Below are 21,330 nucleotides of genomic sequence, written 5' to 3'. Positions count from 1 at the left end.
AAGTGTATCGTATCTTGTATGGTGGCCAAGAATTTACTTGCTTTTGCATTAACCATGGGAGGGATTCATTAAAGATGTTTTTGGGTGTCGACATTGGCGAGTGGAGGTTTCACTCAGCACATGATGCTCCTTTACAAAATAATGGCATCGATTGTGGCGTATTTGTAATGAAGTATATTGAAGCAATATATACAATGGACGAGAACCTGATTTCGACGTTGTATGCTCTACACTTAAACATGTTTTATTATCCTCTATTATAGGGGACTCAATTTATATATTGGTGTTACATTACCTTTTTGTTGCAGAATGATATACCTGGATTTCGCACAGAACTATGCAAAAAATTGACGGGGTTTTTAATTGCAGAAGAGAAAAAAACTCAACCGACAAGAATACCTATAAGGCAACGAACGATGCGACCCCCCCTCCCCAGGAATGATATGATGTACAAATATTTCTAACAGATTTTGTAGACTGTATATACAAATTTTGTAAGACTGTGTATACAAATTATGTAAATCTCTCTGAGTTGAAATAAAATTTTAATTTTACTAAACACGCGAATAAGTTGGACTGTTATTTGTAGCAAAGGCAAATCGTTGTCTCTGACATAGACGTCATTGTGTAAATCGCTATAGGACATTGTCTTGTATAACGATTCAAATACAATATATGTACAAGGAATTGTCTTATCGCGATTTACATAATGACTGATAAAGGCAAAAAAGATAAAGAAAAACTAATTGACATAATGTTTATTGGTGAACTACAAATCTAAGTAACTTGATAAATACAAATCGACTTACAACCAAAATTCTTTAAGTTTCATAGAATAACAGTATTTATCCTATTGCGATTTGCTTTTATGAGCTTTGTCTATGTGAACAAATTGTTGTAATATTCGCCCTTCGTATATGAAAATCGTAAAAGCGATCAACATTATGTACAGTGGAAATTATGATTTGCTTTTACGGTCTTCCTGTCGCGATTTGTAGAAAAAATCATAAAAGGCTGAAATGATTTGTACGCATGAAGGCTATATGCTATAACAATTTGTATGATATGTTCTATAATGATTTACACAATGACTGATTCAATGGTATAAATCGACATCCCATTTAGAATTAGTAAAGTATAAATCGAGATAACTTTAATGATATAAATCGAGTTAACTTCTTAAATATAAATCAATTTCGTTCATAAAGACAAACAAAGACATATCATTGTCGCGGTAACTTCATAACTACAAATCCACATGATTTATATTCATTTACGAAAAATATTAGTATTTAGTTACAATACATCATGACCAATGGTTTGGCTTAGATACAATACATGGCCATCATCATCAAAGAAGACAAATATCATCACCAGTATGAAACCCACGTCCAAATATTGTGCTTCTAATGCAATCCAGGTGCGAAAAGCTATTTACGGGAGGACATTTTCGTCAAACGCATATTTATCTTTTAGAGGCTCCCATTTTTACAGAAGAGATCACCAAAACATCCATATCGTTCATCATCGAGTTTATTTCCTGCTGCAAAGTGATTTCATGTGCAACTGAGGATACATTCTCTCCAAGCAAACATGCTCATTGGTAATGGCAGCCCACTACACCATTTCGCAGTTATTTTTTCAACTGCGAACTGTTGTGCACTATTTTAGAGAGATGGAGCCCTCACCCCTGTAGCATACTTGTTTTGAAGTATATCGAAGATTAGGCATAATATTTGTGCTTGCACTGGTATGGCGGCAATGATTGAGGACGATTATGGTCGTTATATTCTACGTAAGCTTCGAACCCCATCTATCAAGCATAGGTAGAAGGAAGACAGAAGAACAAAAGAAGAAAGAAAAATACAAGGAAGAAGAAGAAGAAGACAAAGGTGGAGGAGAAAAAAAATAATAAGAAGTTGCGCTGTCGCAGAAAAGAGAAAGAGAAGTTAAATAGATTAGGGTTTTAGACCTCGACAATAGATCGGGTAGGGTTTTACATAGAATAAGGTTTTACACAAATCTATATTAGGGTTTTATAAACATAGCGATATCGTTGTTGTGATAATTTCATAAATAAAAATCGAACAAGCATCTAGCATTATGTAATGTGAAAATTATGATTTGCTTTTACGAGCTATATTCCTATCACGATTTATACAATGATTGATAAACGACTGAAATGATTTGCACAAACATTGATAAAAGGCTAAAACGATTTGTACGTATAAAGATTATGTACTATCGCGATTTGCTTGATTATGATTGTCTTGCAACCAGTTCTATAAGAGATCGCGGTTTATTTTTTATACAAGGTGTTCCATCACGATCTGTATAGCCATCCCACCAAAAACCATTAAATAATCAAACCAAATCCGTTTGAATATCCTATTGTGATTTGCCTTTACAAGCTTTATCTAATTGAATGATACGTATCATCGCGATTTATACAATGACTGATTCATAAAAGGCGGAAAAGAAAAACAATAAACAAATCGAGATGATGTTTAGACTTAGTAACGTACAAATTGACTTACAACCACAAGTCTTTAAGTTTCATAGTATAACAATATTTGTCCTATCGCGATTTGATTTTACAAACTCTGTTTATGTGAATAATATGTCTTATAGCGATTTACATAATTTTGATTTATAAATGAATGACACATCGCATAAGTTTAGGAGGGTGTCGCTTCGCTTTGTTTCGTCAGTAAGTAACTGAAGAACCAAAGTTTCCTTTTATAAACGACGTGTTTGATTTCGTCATTATGAAAGATATGTCCTATAGCCATTTGCTTTTACAAACTCTGTCTATGTGAACGATATGTCCTATTGCGATTTACACAATGACTTATTCATAAAAGGCAGAAAAGAAAAATAATAAACAAATCGACATGATGTTTAGACTTAGTTAAGTACTAATTGATGTAACTTCAACGATACAAATCGAGGTAACTTTATAAATAATGATGACAATGATTACAAGTTTTTTTTGCAGCACACATTGATAATTTCAGCTGTTAGTTTCCTTTTCTATGTAAGCAATTTCACAATGATTGAGACAAAACAACATGATTATGGTTGTTATATTCTTCATAAGTGATTTGCACAAAGATTGATTAAAGGTTGAAATGATTTGTATGTATGAAAGCTACATGCTATCGGATTTGCTTGACACAGATTGGCTTGCAACCAATTATAATTCATTATATAACGTAACATTCTATGATTATTATAATTCTTTCATAGAGGAAGTGTCTGATTTGTCCTATCATGATTTGCTTTTATGGGATTTGTCTATGTCAACGATATGTCCTATCACAATTTAGACAATGATTGTATCAATGGTACAAATTGATGTCCCGTTTAGAATTAGTAAAGTACTGGTTTAGGTTTTTGGCTTTTACGAGTTGTAGGTTTTGGTATTTAGGGTTTTAGGGGTTTAGGATTTAGGGTTTGAAGTTTGGGCTTTAGGTTCCAAGTTTTGGTTCTATCTAAATTCCAAATGGATCCTCTTAAATATAAAAAATATATATGTAGATATGTATCCCTAAACCCTAATCCCTAAAAAATATATATGTAGATATGTATACAAGTTTTGTGTTCATGCTTGCGGGCTAGTGTAGAAAGCTTTGAGGCAGAACTGACGAAGCTGCATAAAGTATGGATTCCAGGAGGTAGAGAAGATGAAGCCCACACGACTGTAGCATATTTCTCATGAAGTATATCGAAGAAAAGAGGAAGAGCGGTTAAATATATTAGGGTTTTAGACCTGAAAAATGGGTCGGGTCGGTGATGATGGACAGCCTGAACAATGTATTATTTTTTTAACAAGCGTAAAGCACTAGTGCCACTGAACAAATCATTGTAATATTTGACCTTTATAAATGAAAATCATAAAAGTAATTAGCGTTGTGTACAGTGAAAATCATAATTTGCTTTTATGGTCTTGCTATCGCAATTTACATAATGATTGATAAAAGGTTGAAACGATTTGTACGTATGAAGGCTACTTGCTATCGCGATTTACTTGATATCGATTGGCTTGCAACCAATTATAATTCATTATATAATGTAACATTCTATTATTATATAGTTCTTTCTATAACATATCACTAATTATTTTTCATAGAGGAAGTGTTTGATCATGACATATACAACCACGGACATAAAGTAGAAAAGATTTTTCCTATCGTGATTTGCTTTACGGGCTTTGTCTATGTCAATGATATGTTCTATAGAGATTTACAAATCGATTTAAGTAACAGTTGCAAACCAATATGAGTAAATTATGATATTACATATCGATATCGTTTATAAAGACAAACAAAGACATATAATTATCGCAATTACTTCATAAATACAATTAGACTTCCTGATAATTACCTACTGGTGATGATATATGTTTTCTTTGATGATGATGGTCATATATTTTATCTAAGTCAAATCATTGTGGTCATCTAAAAAAAGACTAGGTATTTTTGTAAATGATTGCGGTTGTAAATCACATCGATTTGTAGTTTTGAAGTTACCGCAACAAGGATATGTCTTTGTTAGTCTTTGTGAACGAAATCAATTTGTATTTATAAAGTTATCTCGATTTGTATCATTGAATTATTCTTGATTTGTACTTGACTAAGTCTAAACATCGTGTAGCTTTATTTTTTTTTTTCGGCCATTTATTAATCAGTCATTATATACATCATTTTATGGCAAAACCATTGGTCTCGATGTATTGTAACTAGATATTCCTATTTTTGGTAAATGAATGTGGTTGTAAATAACATCGATTTGTATTTAAGAAGCTACCGCGACAACGATATATCTTTTTTTGTCTTTGTAAATGATATTGATATATAATATTGCGATTTACTCATCGATTTGCAACTATTACTAAAATATTGTTTCTGTATAAAACGTAAATCGATATCATGTTGTAAATTACGTCAAATTTACCTTAATTTTTACCGTTGAATTTCACGTCGATTTGTATTTATGGGTTTAGGTGGGGGAGTGATTGGATTGGGTTGTGAGACATATATAATTTAATTAATTTTATTTGGTAATTTTAATAGTATTTATTTACAGAACAACTTTTTATGCAACAATTCAACTACAGTATATGTACAATGATGTGTATATGTGAAGGCTACATGAGACAATGATTTGTCGGTGCACTTTTATCACGATTTGTACTCATGCACAGTGTAATTTTCATCCAGTTGTGGCTGACATAGATGTCATTGTATAGATCGCGATAGGACACTACATGATATAACGATTTATATATCAAATAAATCATCATAGAGGAGATTTACTAATGGTGTAAAAATTAAGCTACAACAATTTAACAATGAACATGCACAGGTAACAACTTTTTACTTTTAAGACAGTTTATTTACATAACAACTTTTTGGGCAATGATTCAACTACAATATATGTATAACGATTTGTATATGTGAAGGTTAGATGAGACAATAATTTTCACTAATGGCATAAGCACTGAACAATGATGATTTACCTACAGTATCAAAATTGTAGCTCTGTAGGCTAGATGAGATAATGATTTATACATGTGAAGGATAAATATTACAATGATTTATACATGTGAATGATACATTATTAAACAGAATTCACACGTGATTCATGTGTTCCATTGCTCGCTTTTGAATTGATCTGAGTCTGTCATGAAATAGAACAATATAAGACATTGCATTGAGTTTCATAAGAAATGCAAACATCCTCCCAACATTGATTACATACCAAAAGACTTGTAAAACTGATGTTATCGTCCCACTTAAACTGGTTAAGAGGATTGAAGGTTTCAACGTTGTAGTGCACATCTGTAGGGTATTGCTGCATGTTGGAAATTACAAAAGTAAGATATTGATAAGTTGCACGTAATGCAATTTACATGGGAAGTAATATAATGTATTACATACCTGTTCATGCAAAGGGCTTGGTTGCTTTTGCTTAGGGGTTGGTTGTTTCTTAGATTTTTTCTTGCCAAGCAATTCTAGTACACCATTTGTCCTTTGGAGACTGCGATTAGAGGCAGGTTTTCTTTTGATACCCTTCGCTAGGTGAATTTTTCCATCATAATCTACAACGTTAACTCCTGACTTGTTGAAGATGATGTTTACGCTTCGGCGCAACTTCTCATGCATGTCAAGAGAACAATGATTTTCACCTCTATTGTTCGCTCTCATTTTCTTTTATTGGTCTTCATGAGCTGCAATAGACTCATGGTGAATTAACTGCATATTTTCAAATAACTCCCTTGACACTTTTCTCATGCATACATAGGCTTCTTCACTTTTCGATGCCAAATCTGCAACATGCATAAGTGACCTACATAGTTGTTGATAACGGGAGGCTATGTAACACTTCTCATCAACACCAGATTGACTGACATTATCTGTATCCAGCAGTTCAATCTTTGCTTGTCTCGTCCATCTTCCCATTAAATATGACTCAAGTATTTCTTGTATCTTCTCTTGATTAAGTGCCTTTAATGCATGACGACATAAAATACCTTTAAATTCATATATTTTGCACATATATTCAATTGTTTTGTTGTCAATATTGTACACAACATGTGCTTCTTGCCTTTTCAGATGCTCTTCGCCTTCCCATACAATATGATATTTGTGTATATTCTCGGTTTGCATGCATCCTTCTATGTTGTAATTCATGACCTGTATAATCTTCTTCTTAATCCATTCAAATACAGTTAGTATATATAGATCTACATGTCACATCAATATTTTCATGCCCAAAGTTACGGGGCATGTATTGAAATATTTCACATCTTGTTCAAGTTCATTATAACTAAGACCATCTACAAATAATTCATATTGTTCCATGAAGCAAAACATTGTTAAACATGAATACAGGGTTTTTTCCAGTTTGAAATGCATAGATTTAGCTCTTTGTGTGCTTATCATACCTGCACAAAAGTATTGTCTTTCATATGTCAATGCCTACTTCTCTTTTTCTGTATATAAATTTTGTAACCACACACAGTCTTCAAGGTCGTACATCTGAATCATTTCTTCCCAATCAGACATAAAAGTGACCTCATCTACGCCCTCAAGTACACACCTTGTAAACTTTTTATCAAACCCTGTCTTCTGATTAAATATGTGTCCTATGTCCTTTAATGCATTTTGAAAGATATGCCACAAACATAGGCGATGATGTGCATCTCACCATACATGAGACACTGCAGCCTCAATTGCGTGATCACCAAGTACAACTTCATGTTGCTTCCCATTCATTGCTTGTGTAAATACTCTGAACAACCACTCAAAGCTTTTCTTGATCTGGTCATACAAAAAAGCATCGCCTAATATACAACTCTGTGAGTGATGGTTCACTCAGACAAACTGCGCAAATGACCACTGATCAGTATTAATCTTCACTATCATATAAAAAACAAGCACATCATTGAAGTATTCATAATCTGCTCTTGACTTTGAATCTGCCCAAAACATATTCACAACATATTCATCTTCATCCAGTTGCATTGCTTGATTTTTTCTATAAGTAATCAACCAAAGAACAGATTTCTCTATTCTACATGTTATCTGTCCTCTTCCTTCTCAAGTGGTTTCTTAGATCCATAGGTGTGAATGACAAATTCTTGCGACCACCATCTATGTGCGCGCATAAACTATATGTCTTCCTTGGTGCAATGTCGGCGCTATCAACTATTTCAGCAATTGCAGCATGCACTTCACTTATTTTACGACGTGACCTTAACATAAGAGTTATAAATGAAGTTGCTAAATCATGGTTATGATCACTGATTAAAGTACAAACTACATATTTTCCATTTGAAAGTCTTCTTAACACCATTCTCGCTGGACATCCACATCTTGAATCTGGCTTGCTCCTTGTTGGATTTCCACTTGACTTCTTCCAACCTTCGTTAGAACAAACATGTCTTTCTCACCATGACACTCTATGCATTTTTTGACCAAAAATACCTTCTAACACTGAAGCCAAGTTTTAAGGCATAATCATTGTAAAATTTATATGCAACTTCTTCATTATTAAAGTGCATTCCTTCTACGAGAACAAAGTCAAGTGTACTATCATGTACATTCCCATTGCTTGCACCTTTATCAAGTATACTGTCATGATCGTCTAACTCATTATCGAATTGCAATTCTTCTGCTGGAACATTCAAGTCAATAGTGAATCCAATGCCTACACCCTTCTTATCATGTGCATCATTAGTGCACATGTTCACTTTTTCAGGTATGCCATTAGTATAGATGTTCACTTCTCTATAACTTTTCAATGCTTGAGATAGACCATCTTCACTGCAACCAGATGATAAGCTCACCATTGTTATAAGCATGATATCAATTTGTGTTAGCCAACACATATGTTTACTATGATTTATTCAAGATGCATATAACAACGGATACCGATAAGGTTAAGCAAGTCAAAGAAACGATTGAATGAATCATAGTATAAAAGCAACACCGATTTGTTATTTATTTATACTATGGATCGAGTTGTTATTTATCATGCCAATAAAAGAAATGATTTGTCGTATATGTGTGTTGACGATAGCAATTCACATGACAGCGATTTAATTATATCTATGACGTTGTGAAGCGATTTCAATAGAAATTGCTAAATGAACAACGATTCGAATACAAAAATTGTCACCGCAAGCGCATAACAATGTATTTCCGCATGCACATGTTTTAAAATTCTTTCTACAAATATCCTACAAGAAAACACATAATATCTTACAAATCGATATACATATCACATAATGTATTACAAATCGATACGACAATTCAGCATAATAGCTTACAAATCGACACTATAAAACACATAATATCTTACAAACCGATATACATATCGCAAAATATATTACAAATTGATACAAAAATTCAGTATAATAGCTTACAAATTGATATTAACAAACAAAACATCTCATAAATTGATAGTATGTTACTACAATCGCAATTTGCGATACATTCATATACTGAGTGAATGCATGATACCGGATGGGGTAGAGGCCCTTCCTCACATCTATAACCAAGCATTCTTGTCAACAGGTCTCAGCGTCTTATAATTATCTTTAATTTTTCAACTGTCGAAAAGACAAAATCCACCCGCAATAACAAAACAACGCCTTAATGGCACTCACGACGACATACGTTCTTCAACAATATCATGATGACATGGAAAGATACTCACAATGCCTTAATGGCACTTGTTGGAATGTTTGTGCGTCATTATTTTTTTCCATACTGCCTAACGAAAATAAAAAAAAAGAGAAGACTGTAAAAAGAGATGGCCGACAAATGCCCCTATGATGCCCATCAATGATCAAACTAGTCGATCGATTTATAGTTATCTCCACGAGGTAAGAACGAACCCGAGAATGTTTTGTAACACAGGGCAGGAACAAGAAGGCGGCAATGTGTTGTAACACAAGCTAAAAACCAAGGCGGGAACCTGGCCTCGAGACAACGACAAAGGGTGCTCCAGAGGCAGGAGACGACGGTAAAGGGTGCGTCGTCAAAGAGAGCTCCTGTTACAGTAGATTGTGCATTGTCAAAGGATGATCCACTGGCAGTATAGGAGTTTACTGCTTAGAGCAAAAACAGAACGTTTGAAATTTGAAGAGTTAACATCATCCTTGACTTTCTGGATGGAGGATATTTTTGTCTTTTTCTTGAATCATCGTTACCCTTTTTTGGATGGAGGACATTTTTGTCCTTTTCTCAAACTGTCGTTTCATGGTAAGAATGGCAGGAAATGATACTTAAGTCTTTGCAACTGCACCAAACTCCGATGCTAAGTGATGCTGACACACACAGGGATACGAGCCTCACGTGCTTATATACGTGACACTTATTTGGACCCCCGAGCATGCACTGTAGCAAACAGTGTGTCTTCGGGGGAGAACACACAACACCCTCCCCAATTCGAACACATTATAAGAAGACCAAAACTAGCACCGAGAGATACCCTTGGAAGATCCCCAATGGTAGCGAAGGGGGGGGGGGGGGGCACTGACAGAGGATGCGAGAAATCAAGGGGAACCACATGTCAAGTGCATATTGCGACAAAGATGAGTCACACAAGTTTGTGTGCTCAAAGAGAGTTGCCACTGTTATGACTCTTCTCTTCATTAGGGATGGCAGTGGACCGGGGCGGGTGTGGGGGATAAGGTCTCTATCCCTGTGATGAATGAGGGGGGGGGGGGGGGGGGGACTTTGAACCTAAACCCCCACCCCTTCTCAAATTTACCCTTTTCGCCTCCTATTGTTGCATTCAATATAAGGAGGAGAAGGAGAGGTCGAGCCACCGAGAGGGTCGAGTTGTCATGTGGAGCGGCACTGGGAGCCTTGAGAAGAGGCCGAAAGGGTCAACCACGACGACCATAAGAAGGAGAGGAAGGAGAATTGAAGCCGAAAGGGTCATTTTAGGGTTAAAATTTAGTATCATGAAAATATATGAGCTATATATCATTTTATTAAATAACTAAAGTTATTTTAGTCATTTTACTATTAGAGATGTGGGGGAGGGGGGGGGGGGGTGTTTGAGGCGGTGTAGGAAAAAGTGTATTGAAGAAAATATTGGCAGGAGAAGTCAGTGCACGTAGCTGGTAGGGGTCTGCCTAACCCCAACTTTCTCTGTAAAAGAGAAAAAGTATTATGAGCCATTGAGAGAGAGACATTTGAGAATGATATAAGGTTGTAGGATATGGGCGTGGAGGAAAAGGATTGCACCTTTTCTTTAGTTTGATGTGAAATGTCCAAATTCTTTAAAGTATGTCCACTCCTTTTATACAAAAGGTCAAGAAAAAGGAAATTAAAAAAAAAAAAGGATAATCCTTGTTGGCACATTCTCTGCCCTTTGAGTTGTAGAGGGAGCTAAATTTTCTAATATAACTGTAATCACACTTGGGCATGAACGGAAGCACCTAACAATGTGCTTACAAACTTGATAAAGTGCAGGTTGAGAATCTATATGACAGTTGAAAATGTACACGCTCATTTTACTGAATAAAAAAGTCACAAGTATGAGCCTATTTCCGCGGCCCATATTCCCCTTGCGGAAGCCGGCTTCCGGTGGCTCCCTGGGATCAAGGGGTGGTGCGCCCAGGTTTACACCCCTCTATGATGGTTTTCCCGTTTTTACATGAAAAAAATGTAAGAGACTATGATATCTTTTACAGAAAGGGGATTTTCACACTTTCTCAAGTTCATTTACATGAAACGGCTGCCAATTCCCCTTAAAGTAGACTGGCTAGAGCATTATGTTTTGAAAAGAAAAGAAAAAAGGATGTCATGATTACCCATGCAGTTTCCAGAGTTTTATAGTACAAAACAAGGTGATAAAAAAGTTTAAAACAGGAAATTGTTGCCCGTGTTTTTTATTGTGATAATTTGAAAATTTTTATTGTTCTCGTTTTTTAAAGAAAATCTCGGCTAATATTAGCCAAAATTAAAATTTAAAACATATGGCTGGAAATTGAAAAAAAAAGGAAAAACTAGATACCATATTAAGAGTTTTATTTCCAAACACTAGATAAAAGTAACTAAGTTTCACTTTTCAATGCTTTTTTTTGGATTTTTTTCTTTTCTTGATGAGTTTTTGTTTTGTTTTTTGTTTTCTGAAAAAACGTCTTTTTCTTAACGAGTGATAAATATGAGACGGAGAGAGAAGGAGGGGGGGGGGGGGGGGAGGGGGAGCGGTAACGTTTTACTTTACAATACTTTTCACGTTTTTTTCCGGAAAACCTCGACATTTGTCACTATGATACAAAACACAAGCTCTCTCTTCTCGAATATCCATGAGTAAACGGTTATGCAAGCTCATTTTGACTTGACTGGTGCAGGGCGCCAGCACATTCATTGTTGGGTGTACACAGGTTTTTTAATGCAGTCATGCTTTTTAATTGGGTGAGCAACTTTTGGCTTTGGACCGGACCACGAGGTTTAAGGAGGCGCTTAAATCCCCGTCTTCACTGGTTTGCGGGGACGCAACAACCGCGACCCCACACGCGTCGGTGCGCTCACACAAATGCAGGACGCGTGGATGGAGATTTGGTCATCCTGTAGAATATTATTTGGCATCCTCTGCTGCTCCGTGTTCCTCTAAGGTAGGGATGGCAGTGGACCGGGGGAAAGCTGGGCCTCGCCCCCCTTTGGACCGGAGATGAAGGGTATGAAACCGGGATGGAGGCGGGGATGGACGTACACTTTTCCCCGCCCCGCCCTGACCCGTCTCCGTCACTTTTCCCCGCAACATCCCCCGTTTGAACCGGGGATGGAGGACATGAAACAGGGATGAAGGCAGGGGTGGAGGTTAAAATCTATCCCCACAGGGGATGGAGGTTCGAATCTTGAGGCGGGGTGGGGGTGGAGACCTTGTCCCCCACCCGACCCGACCCACTGCCATCCCTACTCTAAGGTATGTTTGATGGCTTGTTGAGGGTTGGACGAAATGAAAAAAAAAAGTGGAATGGTTTTGTCAACATTTGTTTGGACCATACTAAGATTCTATGTTTCAAATGTTCCTTGTTTGATGAAGATGCATGGACAATTTGAATAATCATGGATAATAGGTCGAATTACTTCATTTTGGATATTTTGACCTGATCCGTCCACCATTTTACATGTTTTAACAAGTTTATTATGGTTTTTGCCCAAATATGGATTCAATCACAAAATTATGTTTACAATAACGGACTTTTTTCTTTTGAATAGTAATAAAAAATGAAGGCCCCTTCAAAGAAGCAACTTTGATTTTCAAATATAGCATTTCAAAGGAGTAGCATGAAAACCTATTATAATATAATAATATCTGCAAGGGCTACATATAGCTACTGTTGATTATGTATACAAACCAACAGCATACTGCCATAAGGTACTGTGGCTCAATGCCATAAGACACACACATGTGCAGATACCCACCCTCACGTGCATGTGAACATAACATGTGCACTTTTTACACGTGCCAAAGCTTGGGGAATAATCACGTAACTATATATGCCATAAGAAGGCGCTCAATGCACCAGTTTTAGCAAGCATATTCAAAAGTAATATGAAAGTGACTAATTAACCTAAGTGTGGCCCTACCAACTAATGAGAAAGATCTGTTCTTCCACATACAGGCTTTACAGTAAATTTGAGCACAATCAATAGTCGAATTACGCTGAGCCATGGAAGAACTAAGAGTCCAAGATGACTAGGAAGTGCCTAAACAAAAGAGCAGCAGCAGTCCTGAACGAGAGCTTTCATTTTCCGCAAGACAGTTCTTCCTGTTCTACTGTTTTAAACATTTTCTTTTTTCTCTTTTTCCTTTTCTTGGATGGAGAGCTTTATTTAAGGTAGGCAAAACAAAACCCCCCTAGGAGCTATGAAAAATATATACCTTGATGAAGTGAAAAATGACAACCATAAGATTTTCCTCTTATAAGAGCTTCTGTCCAGAATTTCAGGTAATGTTCAACAACTATTGAGCCCATCAATCATATTACTCATATGTACACAGTTCTCATTACAACCAACATTAACATATAGCCTACAGGAATCCAATTACAATCCCAAATCATCAATCCAAATCAGTCACAATAGCCCCCCCCCGCCCGCCCAACATGCATTAACTAAGCCAAATACATACTGCAACATGAAACAAAGTGAAACACATTTTTTCTATCAAACTCAATGCCAGAAAACGAATTACAGACACCAAAAGAAGTTACAAATTTCCCAGAATTTCGCTCCTCCCCAAACTAAAGCCAGTAAATCCCTGCAACCTCCAAAACAAACTATCCTGCAACAATAAACAACAAAAAAGAAGTTATTCAAACTCTTGAGAACACAATTAAAAACACAAAATTTGATCAAGCTATCGAACAAAATCACAAAAACACTAACATAGGTCATAAAGGTGCTTAAATTCAAAATAGTTGTGATTCTGATGATCACAATCAACTGGGTGTTTTCAATTTTAACGCTTTCACAAGCTGCTTGGGTCTTATATGCATACATATAGAAGTTTTCCTACAATTGAACATATGATTGCAACCATATAATTCATTTGAAAGGTGACCTCAACATAAACATTTAACTGATCAAGAAAGTATGAAAAGCTTAAATGATATTTTACTAGGGTACGTATTTTTTACCTATTTGTTTAATATGATCAGCAATAAAAACAGAAACAAGAAAAATTACTAGAAATGTGGTAGTCTTGGAGCAGCAACGCCTCTAGTGGCAATCAAGGCATTTTCTTCAACAACCAAGTCCCTCACTATTTTTGTAACTCTATGAAATGCTTGAAGATATCATGTTCGATCTTGATGCATACCTAAACACTTCCTATCATATCCCACTCAGAACAAGGAAATAAGAAATTTTTGTGAGATTGAAAGCTATGGAGGGAGATGATAACAACAAGAAAAACAATGTTGAAGGGAACCAAGAGATTATTTAAAAGAGGGTGTTGCACAAATGTAATGAAGTAACAATGTGAAGCTGATGCAGTTTAAGATGCATTTAGAAAAAAGGGCATCATAGGAAACAAACCATTTAAGTGCTAATCCAGAAACATCTCCGGCATCATCATCAAGCTGTTGGAGCACAGTATTGGACAACTTGATCTCCAGGTCACTTTCAACATTAAAACTTTCCTTGTTTAGCTGATTAAGCATATCAGATGTTGCCATATATCAATAATCTTTGTCATTTCCAGTCAAGATGCGGCGGATGGTGTTCCGCGCGTCCATCGCATCCCACGTTTATCCAAAAACGTTGGAAAAAATGGCATTCGTGTCCAGCGTGATGCGCGGAACGCGTGATCAAACATGCTCGTATGGAACAGTAGCGTACGGATATATTCGGACAAAAAAGTAAAGAAATTGTTTTAGCACGTAGACAGGAAATGACAGTGCATCCCGTCTTGTTCTTGGAAGTCTCGGCGCATCCTGTCCACGCCATGTCTGATTCAAACGCGGCGTGCATAGCATGGAACCAAAAGGACGGGTATTCTAACAAATGTTGAACACAGCGAACATGCCATTCTGTCATGTCCAAAAAAGGCGTTATTTTTGTTTTACTTTTAAACTTTGTTTGATGGCTTGTTCAAGATTGGATATTGGTTATGTTCGTTCTGCTCTTTTTGTTCCAAGTCCAACAAATGTCCTTTGTTTGATGGGAAAGAATGAAGAAAAAAAAAACCCTAATTAATGAAAAAAAACTTAATACCCTAGTCAATAAAATCAAACAAAAACCTAATCTATGAAAATCAAACAAAAATAGCTAATTAAAAAAAAAACTCATATGAAAATCTTAAAATGCCCTAAATTTTTTTTGATTCAAACCAAAATAAAAGAAAAAGAAGAAAAAAGAAAAGACTAAGAAAGAAGAAAAGAAGAAGACAGAAAAGGGAAAACCTCGCCGACGGCCTCATCCTCGATGACATCGCCGACCTCTCAATGGCGGCTTCATCCCCCGCATCAGTGACCCAGCACGGGTGACCCCTTGCTGCAAAGGAGAGAGAGAGAGAGAGAGAGGTTAAAAAAGAACTTTTTAAGGATGCTGTGTACACTATTCCGAGTGTTCACCGCATCCAACGTTTGTTAAAATCAAAATCCCCTGCGTGCATTTCATGACAATGATTCAAACATACCCTTAGATTACGTAAATAACAGGGATGGGGAGTTAAAAAAAATGCCTCGACAAGGGCACCCAACTCTATCTTTGTATGCAGCGGCAAGAGTGGTGGAGGAGTGGCCGCGAGGCCGCTAGAGTATCACTGGCACCGGTAGCTAGAGATATTTTTGGGTTGAATTATTTGAGAATAAAGAACAGACGACATTCAGATGAAGTTTTTTGTAACCATCATGGGGTTTTCTCGGTGGGTTCATAACCGTGTGGTTGGTGAATCAGTGCATTTTCTCTTTGGAATTTCTCCTTCGAGAAGGAACGGTAAACTGTGCTTTGAGTTTGGGAAGTTGAATCTGCTGGTTGGGGGGGATGGGGTTGTGAAAGATGCAAGATGGAGAGCTATCTGAATGAGAAATTTGGTGGGTTAGGTCGAAGAACTCGTCTGAGGAGTCATTGAGAGCAAAATCATTGTTTTGATGGAAACTTGAGATAAGAAATGTTGTAATGATATTTCTCACTTGGGTGTATTGATCGGTGAATGTGTGTATGATACACCATTTTGATGTTTGGAAATGAGTGTTATTTGTTGTCTTTTTGTCATTCGGTGCTAAAATCTTTTATTGGTGCATCTTTTTCTTTCTTTAGGTAAATATCACTAGATAATTTCTTTTCCTGAACTCCAGATAATTCACCGACCACATTTTTCTGTTGAATTAGGAATTTTTGATTAAAAGTAGGGTTAAATATAGAGTTTGATTTGTTTTTATGACAAAAATTAGGGTTTTATTGTTGTGAATGAAAATGACTTATTTTAGGGTTTAAAATCTGGTGTTAAAATGAAGGTTAAAAAGTTTGGTTGTCTCTTGTTTTGTTAGTTCATTTTATTTATATTTTTGAAAATTTCCAAGATTTTATTGATAAATTATTTATTTTTATTTTTCCAAAATTTTGCTGATAAGAACCTAAAAAAATAAAAAAAACTTAAAATTCTTACCGGAAATCAATTTTATGTTTATGAACATAAAATGTGATTTTGAATGTACATTTTTGAACGTTTTTTAAGTTTTTAGATTTAATCCAAAATTTCAGATTTTAAACATTTTTTATGTAAAATAGTGGGTGAATCGGGTCATATAATGTAAAAATAAGTAATTTAACCCATTATCTATAACTGCCTAAGTTATCAGCCTATCATCATCAAACAACAAACATTTGGAACACAGTACGGTCGAAAACCTGCTACAGTTATTACGGAACAAACAAAACCAGGGTTTTGTCCAGTATTTTTTTGTTCATTTCGTTAAATCATGGACAAGCCATCATCTTTTCAAACCATTGGAAACTGTTTACTTTTCTGAACATGATTTTCAAGGTTCCGAAACTTTCTGTTTCTAAAAGCGCTCCCGTTTGTTTGTTTTTAGTCCAAAATTGACCTGATTCAATCATTTCCTAAACCGGACCTGATACCAATGTATAACCACAGCGTTTTCCGAATCGATTTCGAACCCGGAAAATCAATGACTCGGTATACGAGAATCGGATTTTCTTTATTCCACTTTTTCTTTGCTTTCTGTAATCTGAAATGCCGACAAAGACTGCGCTTTCCCAATTTCCGTAAAATCATGACAAAAAGAGAGAGAGAGAGAGAGAGAGAGAGAGAACACTCCAGTGCTCAGACAACATATAAAGAGGGACACGAAGAGAGCACTTCCGGTGCTCAGACACCATATAAAGGAGGGACACGAAAAAAGCGCTAAGAGAGGACAAAGATATCTAGGTGTAATCTTCCTCCGCTATCCCCTCGAGAGTCCAGATAGGAACCATGGATTGCGCTGAGATGCTCAACGGATTCTTCGCTCCCAGGCGATCTTCTTCGGTTTTAGTGACAATCCACTTGAAGAATCCCTCCTTTCTCTGGGTTTCCCCTTGTGGGTTGCCTCATCATGGCTCTAGGAGAGAACTCGGGGTCCGTTGCTCCGGTGGGAAGAGTGATCAGGGGGTTCTGGAGGACAGCCACAAAGGCAAAACGTTAATGGGTGGTGAGGTCTTCTCCGTTACCTCTTCCAGCAAGTCTGATGTTGACTACTTGGGAGAAAGCACCAAGGGAGATTTGAATGTCAACAAGGAGCATTTGGGGACTTTTGGTGAGTTGAAGTTTTGCTAAAACTCCGGTTGCATGTTCGTCTCTCTTCCGTGGTTTTACTATGTCTTTTCTGAGTGTTCATCATTTTCTGTTTCTCTTCATTATTGCATGTTGACGTGTGTTAGAGCTGTACCAGCTATGCCAACGTCTTTCTCGCGTCAAATGCTCATGCCAAATTCAAATTCTAAAGGAGAGTGATCGAGACCATTGGGGATAGCACCTCAAGTCTCGCAGACTGTAACAAATGCTGTAACCTGATCCCAGAATCCATAGGATAAACCGTAAGGGAATATCTAGCTTTTATCTACCAGAACAAATAATATATGGGTTGACTGGAAATATGTGAACTGGAGTGTGAACTAGGCATTTGCTATGTTTTTTTTCGTCCTGCAGATGTGTTCGGCATGGTCAATGGTCTATTTGCTAGAAATTGACTGTTGGATAAATATTTAAGAAAATTTTGAGCTGTTGATTTTCAAGCCTTAAAAGATCCTGCTTATGCATTGTAACCAGATGATCCAAGAGTCGGTCCCTATAAAACCAAGCATGCAGATCAGATCCATGTGGTAGAATTTAAGGAAAAAAAAACCCATGAAAATCTCAGTTTACATATTTCCAATTAACATATTCTAGTAGCTATATATAAGGTTAATATTTAGTGCTATTGAAGGCACTGAACTATTGAGTATGAATCACTTTTTTTTCATTTTTTTTTTGTAGATTGGACCTTATAGATATGATCTACAAGGTTTCTTTAGTAGGAAATGAGTTTTGAATCATGTGATTATGACATGTAAGCAGGTTTTTAAGGGCTTCAAAAATCAATGGCTCACAATGCACTAAAATTTCATGATTCAAAAATCATATTTTTAGATTGAAATAACATGATCCAAGGTTTGATCCTTAGCAAAAAAAACCATGCTGAACACGTCTATGTGGTCAGATTGTCTCTATATAGCTTGAACCTGTGATTTCTAGCTCAATAGTTTTGCGCCTTCAATAGCACCAAATATTAACCTTATGTGTATATATATATATATATATATATATATATATATATATATATATATATATATATATATATATATATATATATATATAGAGAGAGAGAGAGAGAGAGAGAGAGAGAGAGAGAGAGAGAGAGAGGTTCTAGACCATTTATCTCCCAAAACCCTTAAAAAAAATATTTACATGTGTTTTATACTTCATCTAAATAAGTAGATGCTATCTTTATGCTTTATTTAGTAGAAAACATGTATTGGTTTAAACAATTTTCATGTTTATAAGTGTTTTTAGCTGAACAAAAAAATCAAAGGTTCATATTACACCAAAAATCTAGAATTCTTGTTACATTGATTTGATCCAAAGCATGGTTCGTGAATAAGCAATGATAAACACATCTAAAGGTTTGGATTAAGCATTAAACACATGCAAGTATGTTTTTAAAGGGGTCTGGGATGGTTTGGGAGATAAATAGTTAGAAACATACACATCACTCTCTCTCTCTCTCTCTCTCTATATATATATATATATATATATATATATATGAGGAAGTGGGGTCGTCCAACCGAAGAAAGGTACAAACTGTCTAAACCACTTTCGAAAATCGATTTTAAAAGTTTTTTTTGGAGAATATGACCATACGGATTTGATCTCCATGGTGAAAAAAATCTAAGAACCGGCTGTTGTAGCAAATTCTTTCATAGGATTTTATAATGTGCTAAAAATCAATGATTTCAAAATTTTGAAGTTTTCTAGATCATAAAAATCCAATATATGCACCAAAAAAGTTCACAACAAGAATCAGTTCTTAGGTTTTTGATCATGAAGATCCCATCTATGTGGTCGGATTTGCCAAAAAATGCTTTTAAATATGGTTTCTTAAAAGTGGTTTGTACCTTCCTTTGGTTGGATGGTCATATATATATATATATATATATATATATATATATATAGAGAGAGAGAGAGAGAGAGAGAGAGAGAGAGAGAGAGAGAGAGAGAGAGAGAGAGAGAGTAATGTGTAGTTTTCAGATCGTTTATATCTCAAACTGTCCCATACCCCTTTAAAAAATGTACTTGCATTTTTTTTTGCTTAATCCAAACATGGACATGTGTTTTCTAGATCAAAGCAAATCAATTTAACAAGAATTCTTGGTTTGTAGTTAATTAAGTTTTTTGTGTAATACGAACTGTCAAATTTTTTTGTTGAGCTAAAAGTACATCTCAACATGAAAAGTGTTTAAACTAATACATGTTTTCTACTAAATAAAGCATAAAGATCACATCTATGGGTTTAGATTGAAAAAAAAATCACATGCAAGTATGTTTTTTAAAGGGGTTTGGGGCAGTTTGGGAGATAAATGGTTTGGACTTTGGAGATCACACACTACTATATATATGTATATATATGGAGAAAGAGAGAGTAATGAGTAACCCCTAAATTGTCCTAAACAATTTCAAAGAGAAAGTTTTGGGTGTTTGCTTAATCTGAATTCATAGAAGTATTATGTATATCTTAATTAGTAGAGAACATGTATTAGATTAGGCATTTTTCCTTTTTAGATGTGTGTTTAGAGTGATAGAAAATCAATGGTTCATATTGCATTGAAACTTGGTGAAACAAAAATCAAGGTTTCTCTTTGAATCATTTCGATCCAAAGCATGGTGCAACTGTGTTTCTTAGAAGTGTTTAGGACAGTTTAAGACAAACTATTTAGAGGCTGCTCATCTCTCTCTCTCTCTCTCTATGTGTGTGTGCGTGTGTGCATTCATGCGGGTATTTCACATTTTGATATTAGCTTCAATGTTAATCATCAAATAGAGCTGCTCATCAATGAAAAAAAGAAAGAGAAATTCTTCCAATTGTTTTACCAGTCCCTGCATGTGATTATGTCATTGAAAGCTGGTGCTTAAGGTCATTTGGAAGATGTTCGTGCACTGTCATGGCCATGGTGTTTGTTTTGATTAATGGAGGGGTCTTTGTCTTCATCGTAATGTATTTTATTTTATTAGTGTTAGTTGTTGAATACTCATGGAAATACCTTAGCTAGTTCCAGCTTTATGTAGCTGTCAGTTATATTGCATTAGAAACCTTTTTTTTATATTAAAAGTTGAATTTCATAAAAGTGAATCTTCATATTGGTAATATAGGCCTTGCTTTGTGTCTTTTTGCTCCCTGCTTGTTTTATTATTAGGTCTTGATGGTCAGGGAGGTCCAATCGAGGAGATTGCAAGGATTGAGGCTATGGAAGCAGAGACATTGTTAAATGAACTGGGGATCCTGGTATGTAACTATAAAATATATTCATTTGATCAATTGGATTACTTTTTACAGTATAAAGGAAGGATATGTGCGTGCACATCTGTCTCTCCCTCTATACCTGGACACCAAACAATGAAAAAAAGATCAATAATTTAAGTGCTTTGAAGCATTGGGTTATCAAACATAAATTTCTTTTCATAGTTAATAAATATATGACTCACTATATAAGGAAAAATTTATTAAACTGAAGCTGGAAAGGATTTAGCAGCAAG

General features: G+C 35.7%; 2 protein-coding genes across 2 annotated transcripts in view; one reads left to right on the top strand and one right to left on the bottom strand.

Annotated features, from left to right (window-relative positions):
- Positions 1–13,791: 13,791 nt before the first annotated feature.
- Positions 13,792–21,330, bottom strand: part of LOC149826674 (Pseudouridine synthase family protein) — a 249,085-nt gene continuing 241,546 nt past the window's right edge. Inside the window, exon 7 of the mRNA XM_090020096.1 lies at positions 13,792–13,818. The gene's annotated coding sequence lies outside the window, so the exon portion shown is untranslated. The remainder of the gene's footprint in view (positions 13,819–21,330) is intronic.
- The window catches only part of LOC149826676 (HAD-superfamily hydrolase, subfamily IG, 5'-nucleotidase), a 182,351-nt gene continuing 178,322 nt past the window's right edge, over positions 17,302–21,330 (top strand). The window contains exons 1-2 of the mRNA XM_090018939.1: positions 17,302–17,797; positions 20,991–21,079. Of these exons, the coding sequence (XP_089875065.1) occupies positions 17,476–17,797; positions 20,991–21,079 (411 nt within the window). The 5' untranslated portion in view covers positions 17,302–17,475. The remainder of the gene's footprint in view (positions 17,798–20,990; positions 21,080–21,330) is intronic.

The sequence above is a fragment of the Nuphar pumila genome, chromosome 10 (assembly GCF_984573655.1).
Source record: "Nuphar pumila chromosome 10, dmNupPumi1.hap1.1, whole genome shotgun sequence".
In the NCBI taxonomy this organism is placed as follows: domain Eukaryota; kingdom Viridiplantae; phylum Streptophyta; class Magnoliopsida; order Nymphaeales; family Nymphaeaceae; genus Nuphar; species Nuphar pumila.
Note: the sequence above shows the minus strand (reverse complement) of the source record. Positions and strands in the feature narration are given on the sequence as shown.